Source organism: Cherax quadricarinatus, chromosome 82 (assembly GCF_038502225.1).
Source record: "Cherax quadricarinatus isolate ZL_2023a chromosome 82, ASM3850222v1, whole genome shotgun sequence".
NCBI classification, from domain to species: Eukaryota; Metazoa; Arthropoda; class Malacostraca; order Decapoda; family Parastacidae; genus Cherax; species Cherax quadricarinatus.
Window position 1 is genome coordinate 5,467,264 of NC_091373.1, and position 15,498 is coordinate 5,482,761.

General features: G+C 39.9%; 1 protein-coding gene across 1 annotated transcript in view; it reads left to right on the forward strand.

The window, feature by feature from the left end:
* Window positions 1–329: 329 nt before the first annotated feature.
* The window catches only part of LOC128702866 (RNA-binding protein 33), a 58,961-nt gene continuing 43,792 nt past the window's right edge, over window positions 330–15,498 (forward strand). The window contains exons 1-5 of the mRNA XM_053797322.2: window positions 330–519; window positions 2,084–2,183; window positions 13,152–13,314; window positions 13,926–14,108; window positions 15,225–15,457. Coding sequence (XP_053653297.1) covers window positions 512–519; window positions 2,084–2,183; window positions 13,152–13,314; window positions 13,926–14,108; window positions 15,225–15,457 — 687 coding nt within the window. The 5' untranslated portion in view covers window positions 330–511. The remainder of the gene's footprint in view (window positions 520–2,083; window positions 2,184–13,151; window positions 13,315–13,925; window positions 14,109–15,224; window positions 15,458–15,498) is intronic.

A 15,498-nucleotide genomic window follows, 5' to 3' on the forward strand; every position in this document is an offset into this window, starting at 1 on the left:
AAATAAAGATATTATTATTATTAGTAGTAGTACTACTCTGACTTTTTTGGGTTATCCTAGGTTCTCTACACATATGCTGCTATGTATGATAATTCTATGTAACTGTATTTGTGTATACCTGAATAAACTTGCTTACTTACTTACTTACTTAAGTTAGTCATCAAACACAACTCGTTCTCTGTGAAGGACAGTCTGATCAAAGTTATCAGTTCTGAGAACTTTCTTTTAATTTCATCTTCAATGCAAATATAGAGATAAATTGTTAAATAAACGTAGAATTGTTTTCGAATTGTGTTACGTGTATAGTTGTTTCTCAAGTCAGAATATTGACAAAAAAAGAGGAGTAAACTATGATGGTTCTGGGGAAGTACTCGCCTTCCCGATAACTCGTAAATGGTTTGTTGTTGCCATCGTGTCCATTGATTCTGTGATGCTTTCTCCTTTTTTGAAGCATTTTGACGCTTGAATCCCGGCCCAGGTGCAGAGTGGAGTGCATAACACTCTCTAGGATATGGCAGAGTAAGTGTCTCTTAGATAAGTGGGATATTAAGATGTGTTCAAGGAGGGAAAAACATCATTGAGATGTGATGAGAAATGTTATGCTCCCGACGACTGTTTTGTGTTTATTATTTGTTATTTGTCAAGTCAGTCTCGTTATCTGACTCATTTTAATTAGATGTTTGGAAAGAAGTGTAGTTACTGCAATAGAGGTGTAGTTATTGCACGTAGCTTAGAGACTTGGCTCTTAGTGTGTTGGGAAGCTGTTTCTCTCTTAACCTTATTTACTCTAGATAAGTACTTAAGTTTATGTAGGTATAGATACATATTAGCATAATTATTATACATAGTTTAACATGGGTGTATATTACTTAGGATAACCCCAAAAAAGTCAGTAACTTATTTCCATTGGGGTCGTTTGGGATCACATCTTGTCGACATTGGGATTGTTAATTTATTTAGGTACTGGTACACTCAAGTATAATTATCATATATAAAAGTGTGTAAATTGTTAGGTAACAGGATGTGTAACTAATGCGACATTTTATTGTGGCAACGTTTCGTTCTTCAGGAGCTATGTCAAGCTGTTTAACAGCTTGACAAAGCTCCTGGGGAGCAAAACGTTGCCACAATAAAATGTCGCATTAGTTGCAGGTGTTCTTTTACCTAATGTATTGTCAGTAATTTTATCAGCATTATTACTATGTTCTCCCCTCCAGGGAAGTTCCTTGATGCTGGTGAGGGGCTCTTGATCTAGAGAATTGGATCTGTGCTCTGGTTCCCTGAATTGAGCCTGAATACCTTCCATCCCCCCCCCTTTCATGCACTGTATAATCCTGTGGGTTTAGCACTCCCCTGTGATAATAATAATTATTACTACATTCAAATTACGTAGAATAGCCTGACTGAAATGATTATAACCAAAAGTGAATAATCGAGATTTTACTGACATTACCAAGTCACTGATCAGTCAGAATTAATATCTCCTTACTGGTGAAGACTTATCCTGGATATAATTTTTTTTTAAATTGTTGGTAGTCACAAAAATAATCTACTCTAACCAAATCCTCCTTAACTTAACCTGAAACTAATTTACTGTACCTTAACAATATACTAAACCTGTGGCATGGATAAATTACTGACATCAGTGATTTGAAAAAATTGTGACTTCACCAGACACCTCAAAAGTTGTTTGCTTGGCTCCCAGAACTCTGTAGGTAAAATATATTGACCACTAACCCACGAATTGCAAATAAATACTGGACAGTGTTTTGGTCTGTTCTGGACCATAATCAGGCCGTAAGATGGAAAATTTGTAACTTTTATTCTTCTGCAGTTTTTAATTTTTAATTTTTGTGAATAATCTTATAAATTTAGTCTAGCAATTATTTTTAATTTTCTGAAAACTTGTACTAGACCCATAAACATAAGCTTCACACCAATATAGCCTTTTATTGTTAAATAATCTTAGTTCTAATTTAAATTTGTCCAAAATGGTGTTGAATACTAGTGGGCTTCAAAATTACTAGTTTACTGTACTAAATTAATATATAATGAAATAAAATTAATATTATTATATTTTCAGATTAGAAGATGAATTAATTGGAGAGGGTTTAGATTATGAATATGATCTGGATGAAGAGGAAGAAGAAGCTCTCTTGGCTGGTGAAGATCCATCTCAGGAGGTCAGTTGAAGCACTTGATGCATTAATTTGTTAATACAGTTTGTCTCATTAACCTGTGTGTTTTCTTGTGTGCTGACTAAGGTCTTCACAGCTCACAGCTAGGTGGGTACAAATAAGAAGCATGTCTGTCTGGTGCTCAGTAGATGGAGGATCAAGCCTCCACCATGTCTTGTGCTGAATGACCCATGTGGGTTTAGCACTTAACCCTTTCAGGGTTGACAGGCCCTCTCCCAGACTTGTTCTCTGGGTCAAAAAATATTTGAAAAAAAAAAAAAATTAATTTTTCTTATGAAAAGATAGATTCTTTTTTTCTAAACTTTATAGGCTAAAAAATTTTTTTTGCCATCAATACTTACCGAGATATGGAGGCATGAAGTTGACAGAAAGTGAATCGCATATGGCAACATCACCGACTGCCAGTCACCTGGTAATCGTTTATTTTGTTTTTTATACTTTTTTCTATTATTTTTTAATATTTTTTTCTTTTCAAGTAACTTTTACGGCCTATGAGACTAATATGAGCACTATTTTGTAAATTTTTACTGTTTCTATACTACACAACTGCACAAACACTGTTGTCATTATATTGTTTACAAAACTTGTTTACACAAATGAACAAACTTGTTTGCACAAATGAACAATATAAAATATTGTTTATTACTATTTTTCTATATTTTATATTCACATATACAGTCACAGGACATGTTTCTAGAAGTTCTGAAGTCTGTGGAAGTCTTTGAAACATGGTGTTATACACAGTGGTATTTTACACTCCTCACACATAAAACGAGTGTCTCTGCATTGTTGTGGGCGTTTTTTTTGTATGTGCACAGACATAACACCTCTTCTGAGCCTTTTTCTTGAAAGCAGTAGCAGGCAGTTTTATAAGGAAGTGATCACCATGCCTCAGACGAGAAGGTAGTTGTTGATAATTTGGTGGGCGGTTTTCTATTGCAGGTGTTGTTCCTTGGTACTTGAATATTATTTGTCTGATGACAGACAAACAAAATTTGCCGTATGGGGGTTTGTTTCTGGTCTTCATCTTATACATATTATAAGCATTGATCATGGAAATGTCCAGAATATGGAAAAAATAGTTTTATGTACCACTTGTAACTCTTGCGAACACAATCAACAAACCCAATCTGCATGTCACATTTGTCCACTGAGCGCATATTGAGGGTGTAGTCCATCACAGCTGCAGGTTTTAGAATGGGTTCATTGGTCTCTCTATTCTGCCTGCCAGTGTTTGTCATTTTGTTAGGGTGAACTGATGACAACAGTGTGACATCTCATTTGTCATGCCACCAAAATGCCATGATGTCATTGGCAGCAAATGCCTGCACCTCACCTCTGTGAGTGCCAGCATCAAACCTGGGCATATGCTTACGATTTCCACGCACTGTGCTACACACGTCTGTCATGTTCACTCACAAAAAATCACTGAGTGAGGGGCTTGTGTACCAGCTTTTTTTTTTTTTTTTTCAACAAACCGGCCGTATCCCACCTAGCCAGGGTGGCCCAGAAAGAAAAACAAAAGTTTCTCTTTTCAAATTTAGTAATTTATACAGGAGAAGGGGTTACTAGCCCCTTGCTCCCGGCATTTTAGTCGCCTCTTACAACACGCATGGCTTACTGAGGAAGAATTCTGTTCCACTTCCCCATGGAGATAAGAGGAAATAAACAAGAATAAGAACTAGAAAGAAAATAGAAGAAAACCCAGAGGGGTGTGTATATATGTGCTTGTACATGTATGTGTAGTGTGACCTAAGTGTAAGTAGAAGTAGCAAGACCTACCTGAAATCTTGCATGTTCATGAGATAGAAAAAAGGACACCAGCAATCCTACCATCATGTAAAACAATTACAGGCTTTCATTTTACACTCACTTGGCAGGACGGTAGTACCTCCCTGGGCGGTTGCTGTCTACCAACCTACTACCTAGGTTGTGTACCAGTTATCAGTATATAATATATGCCCTTTACCAAGATATGGTTCCATCATTGATCTAACCACATCACCAGAGATGCCCAATAACTTCCTGGTATTTTGCAATGTATAACTTCCAGTGTACACAATAATATCCACTGTAGCAGTCACAAAGCACAAATAACTTTATACCAAAGCGTTTCCTCTTGCTTGGTATGTACTGCTTGTAGACAGCCTGTACTGTCTGCACAGACAGCCTATGCTGTCTGCCAGCTTAGTTCATATTTTGCAGCACTAAGGTGCTGCCCTCTAGGCCAGCCCAAAGTCAGTGGGACACTGGTCCCACATGCCCTCACTCACTCAGCGGCCTAGCAGCAAGACACAAGCCCCACTAGCGCTCTCCCTTGTGGGCATGGCCTTACTGGGCCATGGGCACAACACACAAGACTGTGTACCCACCACGACTTTGCAAATAAAGTAAAGAAGCCTCCGAAGACCTATAATTGACTCCACGCCACTGCATCACCAAATAATCGCATTAAGCATGCTTGAATGAGAGTCTTCCTTTGAATAGAATCAAAGACTCATAAATAACAAGCTTCCTGAAACCTGGGGTTGCAATCAGGCGGTCTGTTGACCAGTATGATTTGACACTGTGCTTATACACATGTGGCATAAGCATTATTCTTTCTTCTTTCAACAAACTTGCCGTATCCCACCGAGGCGGGGTGGCCCAAGAGGAAAAACAAAAGTTTCTCCTTTTAAATTTAGTAATACTATATACAGGAGAAGGGGTTACTAGCCCCTTGCTCCCGGCATTTTAGTCGCCTCTTACGACACGCATGGCTTACGGAGGAAGAATTCTGTTTACTTCCCCATGGAGGTAAGAGGAAATAAACAAGAACAAGAACTAGTAAGAAAAATAGAAGAAAACCCAGAGGGGTGTGTATATATATGCTTGTACTTGTATGTGTAGTGTGACCTAAGTGTAAGTAGAAGTAGCAAGAAGTACCTGAAACCTTGCATGTTTATGAGGCAGAAAAATGGACACCAGCAATCCTACCATCATGTAAAACAATTACAGGTTTCCGTTTTACACTCACTTGGCAGGACGGTAGTACCTCCCTGGGCGGTTGCTGTCTACCAACCTACTACCTAGGATAAGCATTATTGTGGCAAAGAAAAGATGCATCTCAGCCACAGTTGTGTCCTTCCACTGGTGTAGGCATGATTTTAGTGAAAGTATTGTTTGCCATGGTGTACTCGAAGTATCTGTTGCTTTCCCTAACAATAATTTCCATCAGGGGTTCGTCAAAGAATAACTCGAAACATTCTAATTCATTGGCATTGTTCCCAAGTGTACAAGATGGCCTTATTCCACTTTGACTTTCATCAAAGTGATGGGGATTGGGAACAAAATTGTCAGCTTCCTGCCAATCCCAGGTACGGTCTGCTGGTGGATACTGGATATTGAAAGGTGGTTGTGGTTGTGGAGGCTGTGGTTGTGGAGGTTGTGGTTGTGGAGGTTGGTGTGGTGGGTGGGTGGGGGATGGTGGCCTTTGTTGTTCTGCTGAGTCAGCAGCATGGGTGGCAGCATGGCCCACTGCTGGTGCCTCACGACTGGCACCACCACTACCACCAGCAGATGCATGCACATTTTCCATCCCAATTGCAACATTATCATCTTCATTTTCACTATCTGTTCCTGTTGTACAGCCACGGGATGTACTCCAAGATGTACTCCTTCCCCTTGGAATAGCATATGGCACACTACCAGAGCGCATATACCGTCATGTATACTGACGCTTCACTGGAGAATATTCTACTTCACTCTCGCTACTGGAACTGTTTTCAAGAGCTTGGAGTTCGTATTCACTATCACTATCATCACCATTGCTCACATCTGAGTCCTGGATACAGCTGAATGTGAACAAGACGGCCCAGCACCAAAGGTGGAAGGTTGACTGTCGTCTGGGTTTTCCTCACTATTACCATTATTATGGTCATTAGTTTTGGTCACAACCTCATCAAAACCTTGAAACTCATCTTCACTGACACTTCCCTCTGTATTAGAACTATCACTTGGAAACAAAAGTGTCCCAGTTCGCCAAGGAGTGAGGAGTTTCTTACCGTGAGGCATGGTGAGCAAGGTGTAATAAAATGGCGTTCCCACACTGCACCACTGGGTCCAGGATTTTTTTCCTACCATGCACACTGACCACGCAGACCTATTCTCTCACATCTAGGTCTACCAGCCTTTTCCCGCTTGATTTGAAGGCGCTAGAATTTATGCGTACTAGTACGTCAATAACCCTGGCACGTAAGCCGTACTTGTACGTTGGAAACCCCGAAAGGGTTAACATGAATTAAACAACTTCACAGTTCACAAGATTATATAAGAATATTATATAAGGAATGTAGAGGAGAGAGAGAGATTTTGGGAGATGTTAAGTGAATGTATAGGAGCCTTTGAACCAAGTGAGAGAGTAATTGTGGTAGGGGACCTGAATGCTAAAGTAGGAGAAACTTTTAGAGAGGGTGTGGTAGGTAAGTTTGGGGTGCCAGGTGTAAATGAAAATGGGAGCCCTTTGATTGAACTTTGTATAGAAAGGGGTTTAGTTATAGGTAATACATATTTTAAGAAAAAGAGGATAAATAAGTATACAAGATATGATGTAGAGCGAAATGACAGTAGTTTGTTGGATTATGTATTGGTAGATAAAAGACTGTTGAGTAGACTTCAGGATGTACATGTTTATAGAGGGGCCACAGATATATCAGATCACTTTCTAGTTGTAGCTACACTGAGAGTATAAGGTAGATGGGATACAAGGAGAATAGAAGCATCAGGGAAGAGAGAGGTGAAGGTTTATAAACTAAAAGAGGAGGTAGTTAGGGTAAGATATAAACAGCTATTGGACTATATATGGGCTAATAAGAGCATAGGCAATGGGGTCGAAGAGGTATGGGGTAGGTTTAAAAATGTAGTGTTGGAGTGTTCAGCAGAAGTTTGTGGTTACAGGAAAGTGGGTGCGGGAGGGAAGAGGAGCGATTGGTGGAATGATGATGTAAAGAGAGTAGTAAGAGAGAAAAAGTTAGCATATGAGAAGTTTTTACAAAGTAGAAGTGATGCAAGGAGGGAAGAGTATATGGAGAAAAAGAGAGAGGTTAAGAGAGTGGTGAAGCAATGTAAAAAGAGAGCAAATGAGAGAGTGGGTGAGATGTTATCAACAAATTTTGTTGAAAATAAGAAAAAGTTTTGGAGTGAGATTAACAAGTTAAGAAAGCCTAGAGAACAAATGGATTTGTCAGTTAAAAATAGGAGAGGAGAGTTATTAAATGGAGAGTTAGAGGTATTGGGAAGATGGAGGGAATATTTTGAGGAATTGTAAAATTATGATGAAGACAGGGAAGCTGTGATTTCGTGTATAGGGCAAGGAGGAATAACATCTTGTAGGAGTGAGGAAGAGCCAGTTGTGAGTGTGGGGGAAGTTCGTGAGGCAGTAGGTAAAATGAAAAGGGGTAAGGCAGCCGGGATTGATGGGATAAAGATAGAAATGTTAAAAGCAGGTGGGGATATAGTTTTGGAGTGGTTGGTGCAATTATTTAATAAATGTATGGAAGAAGGTAAGGTACCTAGGGATTTTTAGAGAGCATGCATAGTTCCTTTGTATAAAGGCAAAGGGGACAAAAGAGAGTGCAAAAATTATAGGGGGATAAGTTTGTTGAGTATACCTGGTAAAGTGTATGGTAGAGTTATTATTGAAAGAATTAAGAGTAAGACGGAGAATAGGATAGCAGATGAACAAGGAGGCTTTAGGAAAGGTAGGGGGTGTGTGGACCAGGTGTTTACAGTGAAACACGTAAGTGAACAGTATTTAGATAAGGCTAAAGAGGTCTTTGTGGCATTTATGGATTTGGAAAAGGCGTATGACAGGGTGGATAGGGGGGCAATGTGGCAAATGTTGCAGGTGTATGGTGTAGGAGGTAGGTTACTGAAAGCATTGAAGAGTTTTTACGAGGATAGTGAGGCTCAAGTTAGAGTATGTAGGAAAGAGGGAAATTATTTCCCAGTAAAAGTAGGCCTTAGACAAGGATGTGTGATGTCACCGTGGTTGTTAAATATATTTATAGATGGGGTTGTAAGAGAAGTAAATGCGAGGGTCTTGGCAAGAGGCGTGGAGTTAAAAGTTAAAGAATCACACATAAAGTGGGAGTTGTCACAGTTACTCTTTGCTGATGACACTGTGCTCTTGGGAGATTCTGAAGAGAAGTTGCAGAGATTGGTGGATGAATTTGGTAGGGTATGCAAAAGAAGAAAATTAAAAGTGCATACAGGAAAGAGTAAGGTTATGAGGATAACAAAAAGATTAGGTGATGAAAGATTGGATATCAGATTGGAGGGAGAGAGTATGGAGGAGGTGAATGTATTCAGATATTTGGGAGTGGATGTGTCAGCGGATGGGTCTATGAAAGATGAGGTGAATCATAGAATTGATGAGGGGAAAAGGGTGAGTGGTGCACTTAGGAGTCTCTGGAGACAAAGAACTTTGTCCTTGGAGGCAAAGAGGGGAATGTATGAGAGTATAGTTTTACCAACGCTCTTATATGGGTGTGAAGCGTGGGTGATGAATGTTGCAGCGAGGAGAAGGCTGGAGGTAGTGGAGATGTCATGTCTGAGGGCAATGTGTGGTGTGAATATAATGCAGAGAATTCGTAGTTTGGAAGTTAGGAGGAGGTGCGGGATTACCAAAACTGTTGTCCAGAGGGCTGAGGAAGGGTTGTTGAGGTGGTTCGGACATGTAGAGAGAATGGAGCGAAACAGAATGACTTCAAGAGTGTATCAGTCTGTAGTGGAAGGAAGGCGGGGTAGGGGTCGGCCTAGGAAAGGTTGGAGGGAGGGTGTAAAAGAGGTTTTGTGTGCGAGGGGCTTGGACTTCCAGCAGGCATGCGTGAGCGTGTTTGATAGGAGTGAATGGAGACAAATGGTTTTTAATACTTGACGTGCTGTTGGAGTGTGAGCAAAGTAACATTTATGAAGGGGCTCAGGGAAACCGGCAGGCCGGACTTGAGTCCTGGAGATGGGAAGTACAGTGCCTGCACTCTGAAGGAGGGGTGTTAATGTTGCAGTTTAAAAACTGTAGTGTAAAGCACCCTTGACAGTGATGGAGTGAATGATGGTGAAAGTTTTTCTTTTTCGGGCAACCCTGCCCTGGTGGGAATCGGCCAGTGTGATTATAATAATAATTTTTTTTTTTTTTTTTAAACCGGCTGTCTCCCACCAAGGCAGGGTGACCCAAAAAGAAAGAAAAATCACCAAATAGAAAATACTTTCATCATTCAACACTTTCACCTCACTCGCACATAATCACTGTTTTTGCAGAGGCGCTCAGATATGACAGTTTAGAAGTCCCTCCAAAGTGTCAATATCCCATACCCATCTTTTAAAATGCAGGCATTGTACTTCCCATTTCCAGGACTCAAGTCCGGCTAACCGGTTTCCCTAAATCCCTTCACTAAATATTACCCTGCTCACATTCCAGCAGCTCGTCATGTCCCAAAAACCATTTGTCTCCATTCCTATCTAACACACTCACGCATGCTTGCTGGAAGTCCAAGCCCCTTGCTCACTAAACCTCTGCTTCCTCCCTCCAACCCTGTCGAGGACGACCCCTGCCCTTCCTTCCTTTCCCTACAGATTTATATGCTCTCCAAATCATTCTACTTTGATCCATTCTCTCTAAATGACCAAACCACCTCAGTAACCCCTCTTCAGCCCTCTGACTAATACTTTTAGTAACTCCACACTCCATAAAAAGCCAAGTAGTATGCCTTATTTCCATTGGGGTCCTTTGCTGTTTTTCTTCAGGATGCAACTCAACTATCAGTTAACACCTGGGTACCTAGTTATTGTTCCTAGGTAAACAAGGAGAGCATGTTTAAAGAGGCTGCTCTTATATCTTGCCTCTCTTGAAATGGACTTGGATCTTTTGATTGTTATTCAGAAGTGCTATTTTGCTATGAGCCACCTAAAAAAGTACTGTACGGTACAGTATAGTGTGTGATTGAGAGGTATGCCCTGATCATTCATTATGTTTTAAGAAAGCAAATCCAGAGATAGGAAGACTAGCTTGAAGCACGAGTTGCCTGTAGCTGTCTCTCACACACTCCTCAAAGGATCTTGCATGAAAAAAGAAACTGTCTTGAGAATGGAAGACCATCCTGCATTGTGAGTTTAATTGGGCATGGAGAGTGGCAGTCATATATGTATCAGTCACCCACTGAAGTGTGAGAGCAGGCATCAGCTTAGAGGCATCCTGTATAAGCCTATGGCAAATTTAGTTGTGGAATTTATGAAAAATGATCTCATAACTGACCATAAACAGGAGTAGGTAAGCAAGTTTATCGTTAAAACCTTCAGTCTTTACAGTACTCGGCTGAAACAAAATAATTCACCCCATATTCTACTGTGGAAGGTACAGTACTGGAGCATATTTTTTTTTTTTTTAAGCAATGGCCATCTCCAATTGAGGCACAGTGGCCTGAAAATGAAGAAATTAAGTTTTTCTCTTTTTTACATTTAGTAATTATATAGAAGGGGTTACTAGCCCCTTGCTTCTGGTATTTTAATAACCTCTTACGACACGCATGGCTTACTGAGGAAGGATTCTTCTGCACTTCCCCATGGAGATACTAGAGAGTTATAATCCTGTAACCACTTAAGAGACTGACCTAATCAAATGCATTGTACCCCCTCTGCAAACTACCAACAATACATGGGACTGCATGATCATCCAAAAGTAGACCCTATTTAAATTGAGATTCTTAATCTAAAACTAATGCCAGTATTCTTGGTTCGAACACTTCATTCATTTGATCAGACACTGAATTAGCAAATACATATATCTTCTTTCAACAAACTGGCCATACCTCACTAAAGCAGGGTGGCCCAAAAAGAAAAATGAAAGTTTCTATTTTTAATATGTACAGGAGAAAGGGTTACTAGCTCATTGATCCTGGCATTTTAGTTGCCTCTTACTACATTCTTGGCTTACAGAAGAATTCTGTTCCACTTTCCCATATACAGTGGAACCCCAAGTTTTGGTCATAATCCGTTCCAGAAAGCTGTTCGAGTACCGTTACCGGAATAATGTAAATTAGGTTAGACCGTTTCAGACCCCCCAAAAATACACTTACAAAAGCACCTACAATAATACACTTACATAATTGTTCGAGTTGGGAGGTGGCTGAAACTCGGGGTACCACTGTATATATATACAGTGGACCCTTGCCTGACGAATGCATCGCATAACGTTAAATCCGCCTAGCGATACATTTTAATGCAAGAATTTTGTCTCGACTAGAGCTAAAACACTCGCCCAACGCGATTCGTTCCGTTCAAGACGCGTCCACATGTGGCCTGAGCGCGCCTCACTTGTCCCGTGGGTGCCAGTGTTTGCAAGCCAGCCACCGCGGTCGCATCCAAACATACAATCGGAATATTTCATATTATCACAGCGTTTTTAGTGATTCCACCTGCAAAATAAGTCGCCATGGGCCCCAAGAAAGCTTCTAGTGCCAACCCTGAGATAAAAAGGGTGAGAATTAGTATGGAAATTAAGAAAGATTTTGAAGGGTTTGGGGCTAACCCTGAGATGCCTATGTATTGTGGAATCCATTGTGCCTACTTCAAAGATTAAGGAAATGTGTGCAAAGTGGGTTGAACTGCAAACCTTTATGGATGAAAATCACCCTAACACAGCTATTACAAGCTGTGCTGGTGACTATTACAATGACAGTGTTATGGCCCATTTTAGACAAATCTTAAAGGAACGGGAGGTACAGAGCTCTGTGGACAGATATGTTGTGCGACAGAGGTCCAGTGACTCTCAAGCTGGTCCTAGTGGCATTAAAAGAAGAAGGGAAGTAACCCTGGAAAAGGACTTGACATCTCAAGTCCTAATGGAAGGGGATTCCCCTTCTAAACATTAACACCATCCACACACTCCCCTCCTCCCATCCCATCAATCATCACCAGATCTTCAATAAAGGTAAGTGTCATGTAATTGTACATGTCTTCTTCAGTTTGTGTGTATTAAAATTAATATTTCATGTGGTAAAAAAAAATTTTTTTTCATACTTTGGGGTGTCAAGAACGGATTAATTTGATTTCCATTATTTCTTATGGGGAAAGTTAATTCGGCTAACGATAATTTCGCCTAATGTTGAACTCTCAGGAACGGCTTGATATCGTTAGGCGAGGGTCCACTGTATATATATATTCTTCTTTCAACACACCGGCCGTATCCCACCGAGGCGGGGTGGCCCAAAAGGAAAAACGAAAGTTTCTCCTTTTACATTTAGTAATATATACAGGAGAAGGGGTTACTAGCCCCTTGCTCCTGGCATTTTAGTCGCCTTTTACAACACGCATGGCTTACGGAGGAAGAATTCTGTTCCACTTCCCCATGGAGGTAAGAGGAAATAAACAAGGACAAGAAATAGAAAGAAAACCCAGAGGGGTGTGTGTATATATATGCTTGTGCATGTATGTGTAATGTGACCTAAGTGTAAGTAGAAGTAGCAAGACGTACCTGAAATCTTGCATGTTTATTAGACAGAAAAATTGACACCAGCAATCCTATCATCATGTAAAACAATTACAGGCTTTCGTTTTACACTCACTTGGCAGGATGGTAGTACCTCCCTGGGCGGTTGCTGTTTACCAACCTACTACCTCTTTATATATTTGTATATATACAAACATACATACATACATACATACATACATACAGTTGACCCCCCACCTTACGATATTATTTCATTCCAGAGGTCTGTTCAGGTACCGTTATAGACCGAATTTGTTCCCATAAGGAATATTGTGAATTAGATTAGCCCGTTTCAGACCCACAAAAATACACGTACAAAAGCACTTAGAAAAATACACTTACATAATTGGCCGAGTTGGGAGCTGATCCTAAGGCGGGGGTCCACTCTATGTATATTTTTAGTAATAAATATTTTTTCTGAAATTCCCCAGGTTGCAGTTGAAGATATCATTGAATTAAGGGTTGAGGAGGAATTTGAAGATGATGAAAATGGCCAAATTAGTCACACAAAAAATGTTCATAGCAGATTACAGACAACAGAATCAGTTTACGAAGAGGAAGAAATTCAAGAGCATCATAATGACTCCTCAATGGGTGAGTTGAAAGAATACTTTTTCAAGGTTATTTTCAGAGTTAAGTTTTGTAAAAAAAAAAATAAATAAATAAATAAATAAAAAAGTATTATTTTCCATGAGTATTTAACAGACATAAATGGTAAAACAAGGAAATAAAATGTAACCTCAGAAAAAATTCTTGTGCATTGTAAGTCCACATAAATAGCCGCCAGATTAATAAGATAAATTTGACTGTGCCACCTACATTCTGTATACATTATACATATACACACAGCTTTACATTCCTGTCTGTCTCTCTTATGGCAGTAGTTCTTATTCCTGCAATTTTCCTCTCCACGAATCATACCCCTCAAGGGAGGTCCCTTGATGCTGGTGAGGGGGGCTCTTAATCTAGGGAATTGGATCTGTGCTCCAGTTCCCTGAATTGAGCCTGAATATCTTCCAACCCCCCCCCCCCCCTACATGCACTGTATAATCCTACGGGTTTAGCGCTCCCCCATGATAATAATAATAATAATTCCTGAATCATAACAGATATAATAGACATGGAAGGATTACTGAAGTGGTTGCAGAAAATTGCAGATTTTGGGAGTAGTACATAGCGAGGAAGTACAGCTGTTCTATTTGCAGTTGCTGTAGAGGAAGTTCATGAAGAAACTCAGAATATAGTAGAAGTGGAAGAGGAAGAGGAGGAGGAGGAAGAAGAGGAGGAAGAGGATGACGAAGGAAGAGGGCGGGATCGGTTCAAGAGTGAGCGCTCTAAGATCTCCCTCGCCAGTACAACTGTGGAGCGCATTATTCCGGATTCTTTAGGTAATTACTGTGTATTGGAACCAGTGTCACACTTTTACTTGTTTAAATATAAGTTGATTATGTAATGTTTAATTATTTATATACATATATGTATAAGACTTTCTAGCTTCTTGTTGAAATTTTAAGTATACAAGTCTTGTTCAATATGAGTTAGTTAAATTTGAAGTTTGAAAGGAGTATTTTGAAATGTTGTATGTTGATGAAGAGAGGAAGGCAGTGATTTCTTGCATTAGGCAGGGAGTTATAACATCTAGGTGTGAGGATGAGTCAGATGTGTGTGTGGGGAGGTGTGTGAGGCAATGGATAGAATGAAAGAAGGTAAAGCAATGGGATTAAGACAGAAATGAGCATTTGTAAAGAGAATTAAGTATAATATAAGACAGGGTGAAAGTGGACAGAAGAGGGAGGAGAAGACAGAAGGAAAGGCAGTCTAACTGCTGGCTGACCTTTACATTTGCGACTCCATTCCTCCCATGCCATTCTCAACAGCAGCAGTGAGGAAATGGTGTGCATATGTAATGAGTATTGTATTGTGCTGGATTTCATGTGAGAGAGATGAAAGTGATAATTAGTGAGAGGGGATCTAAGACTCCTCAAATTCTCAGTGGCATTAACCTCCAATGCTGCTATAGCTCCTGAGAAATGCCCAGATTCTCATTAGCTAATTTTATTACCTTTTACCATCACCTAATTAATTCAGCCTAAAATATGCAAGAAATATCACTTCTGGTAAGCAAGACAGCATTTACGTTCAGGATAAACAGTACTGGAGTGTTGTAGCTCTGTTCTATTTAATTAACTTGCATACATTAATAAAGAAGGTTAATACCGGTTGTAAGTGAAAAGGAACAGTAGTGAATGTAAGATATTGGATACATATTTTTGATTAAAAAAGTTTATAAATGAGATTAGAATATTATGGCTCAAGAATGCATATATATATACATATAATGGGTACTTGTGGAAAAACAGGGGTTCCAAACATTTGACTTGAAAAAATTTCAAGAATGTGCTAATATTGTGGGGAAACCTACTGTATTTGAAAACTGAGGAAAAGTATGATAGATATGCTCTGTATGTATAAAATATTTTGTGTTGAATCTATTTTTGTATTAGATGAAGTGAAAGTGAAAAAGCCTGAGTTCAGAGACAACCGACGAGGCCGTGGCCAAAGAGGAAGTTGGGGTCGAGATAGAGGAGGGTTTCGAGGCGGACCCAGAGGTGGACCAAGAGGTGGACCAAGAGGTGGACCTAGAGGTGGACCAAGAGGTGGTCCAAGAGGTGGTCCAAGAGGTGGAATGATGCCTCAAGGAAGTCCTCGAGGATGGCCCGGCCCTCGTCCTATGAATGTAAGTACACGTACATGCTAAAAAGTTTATTAAAGATTATT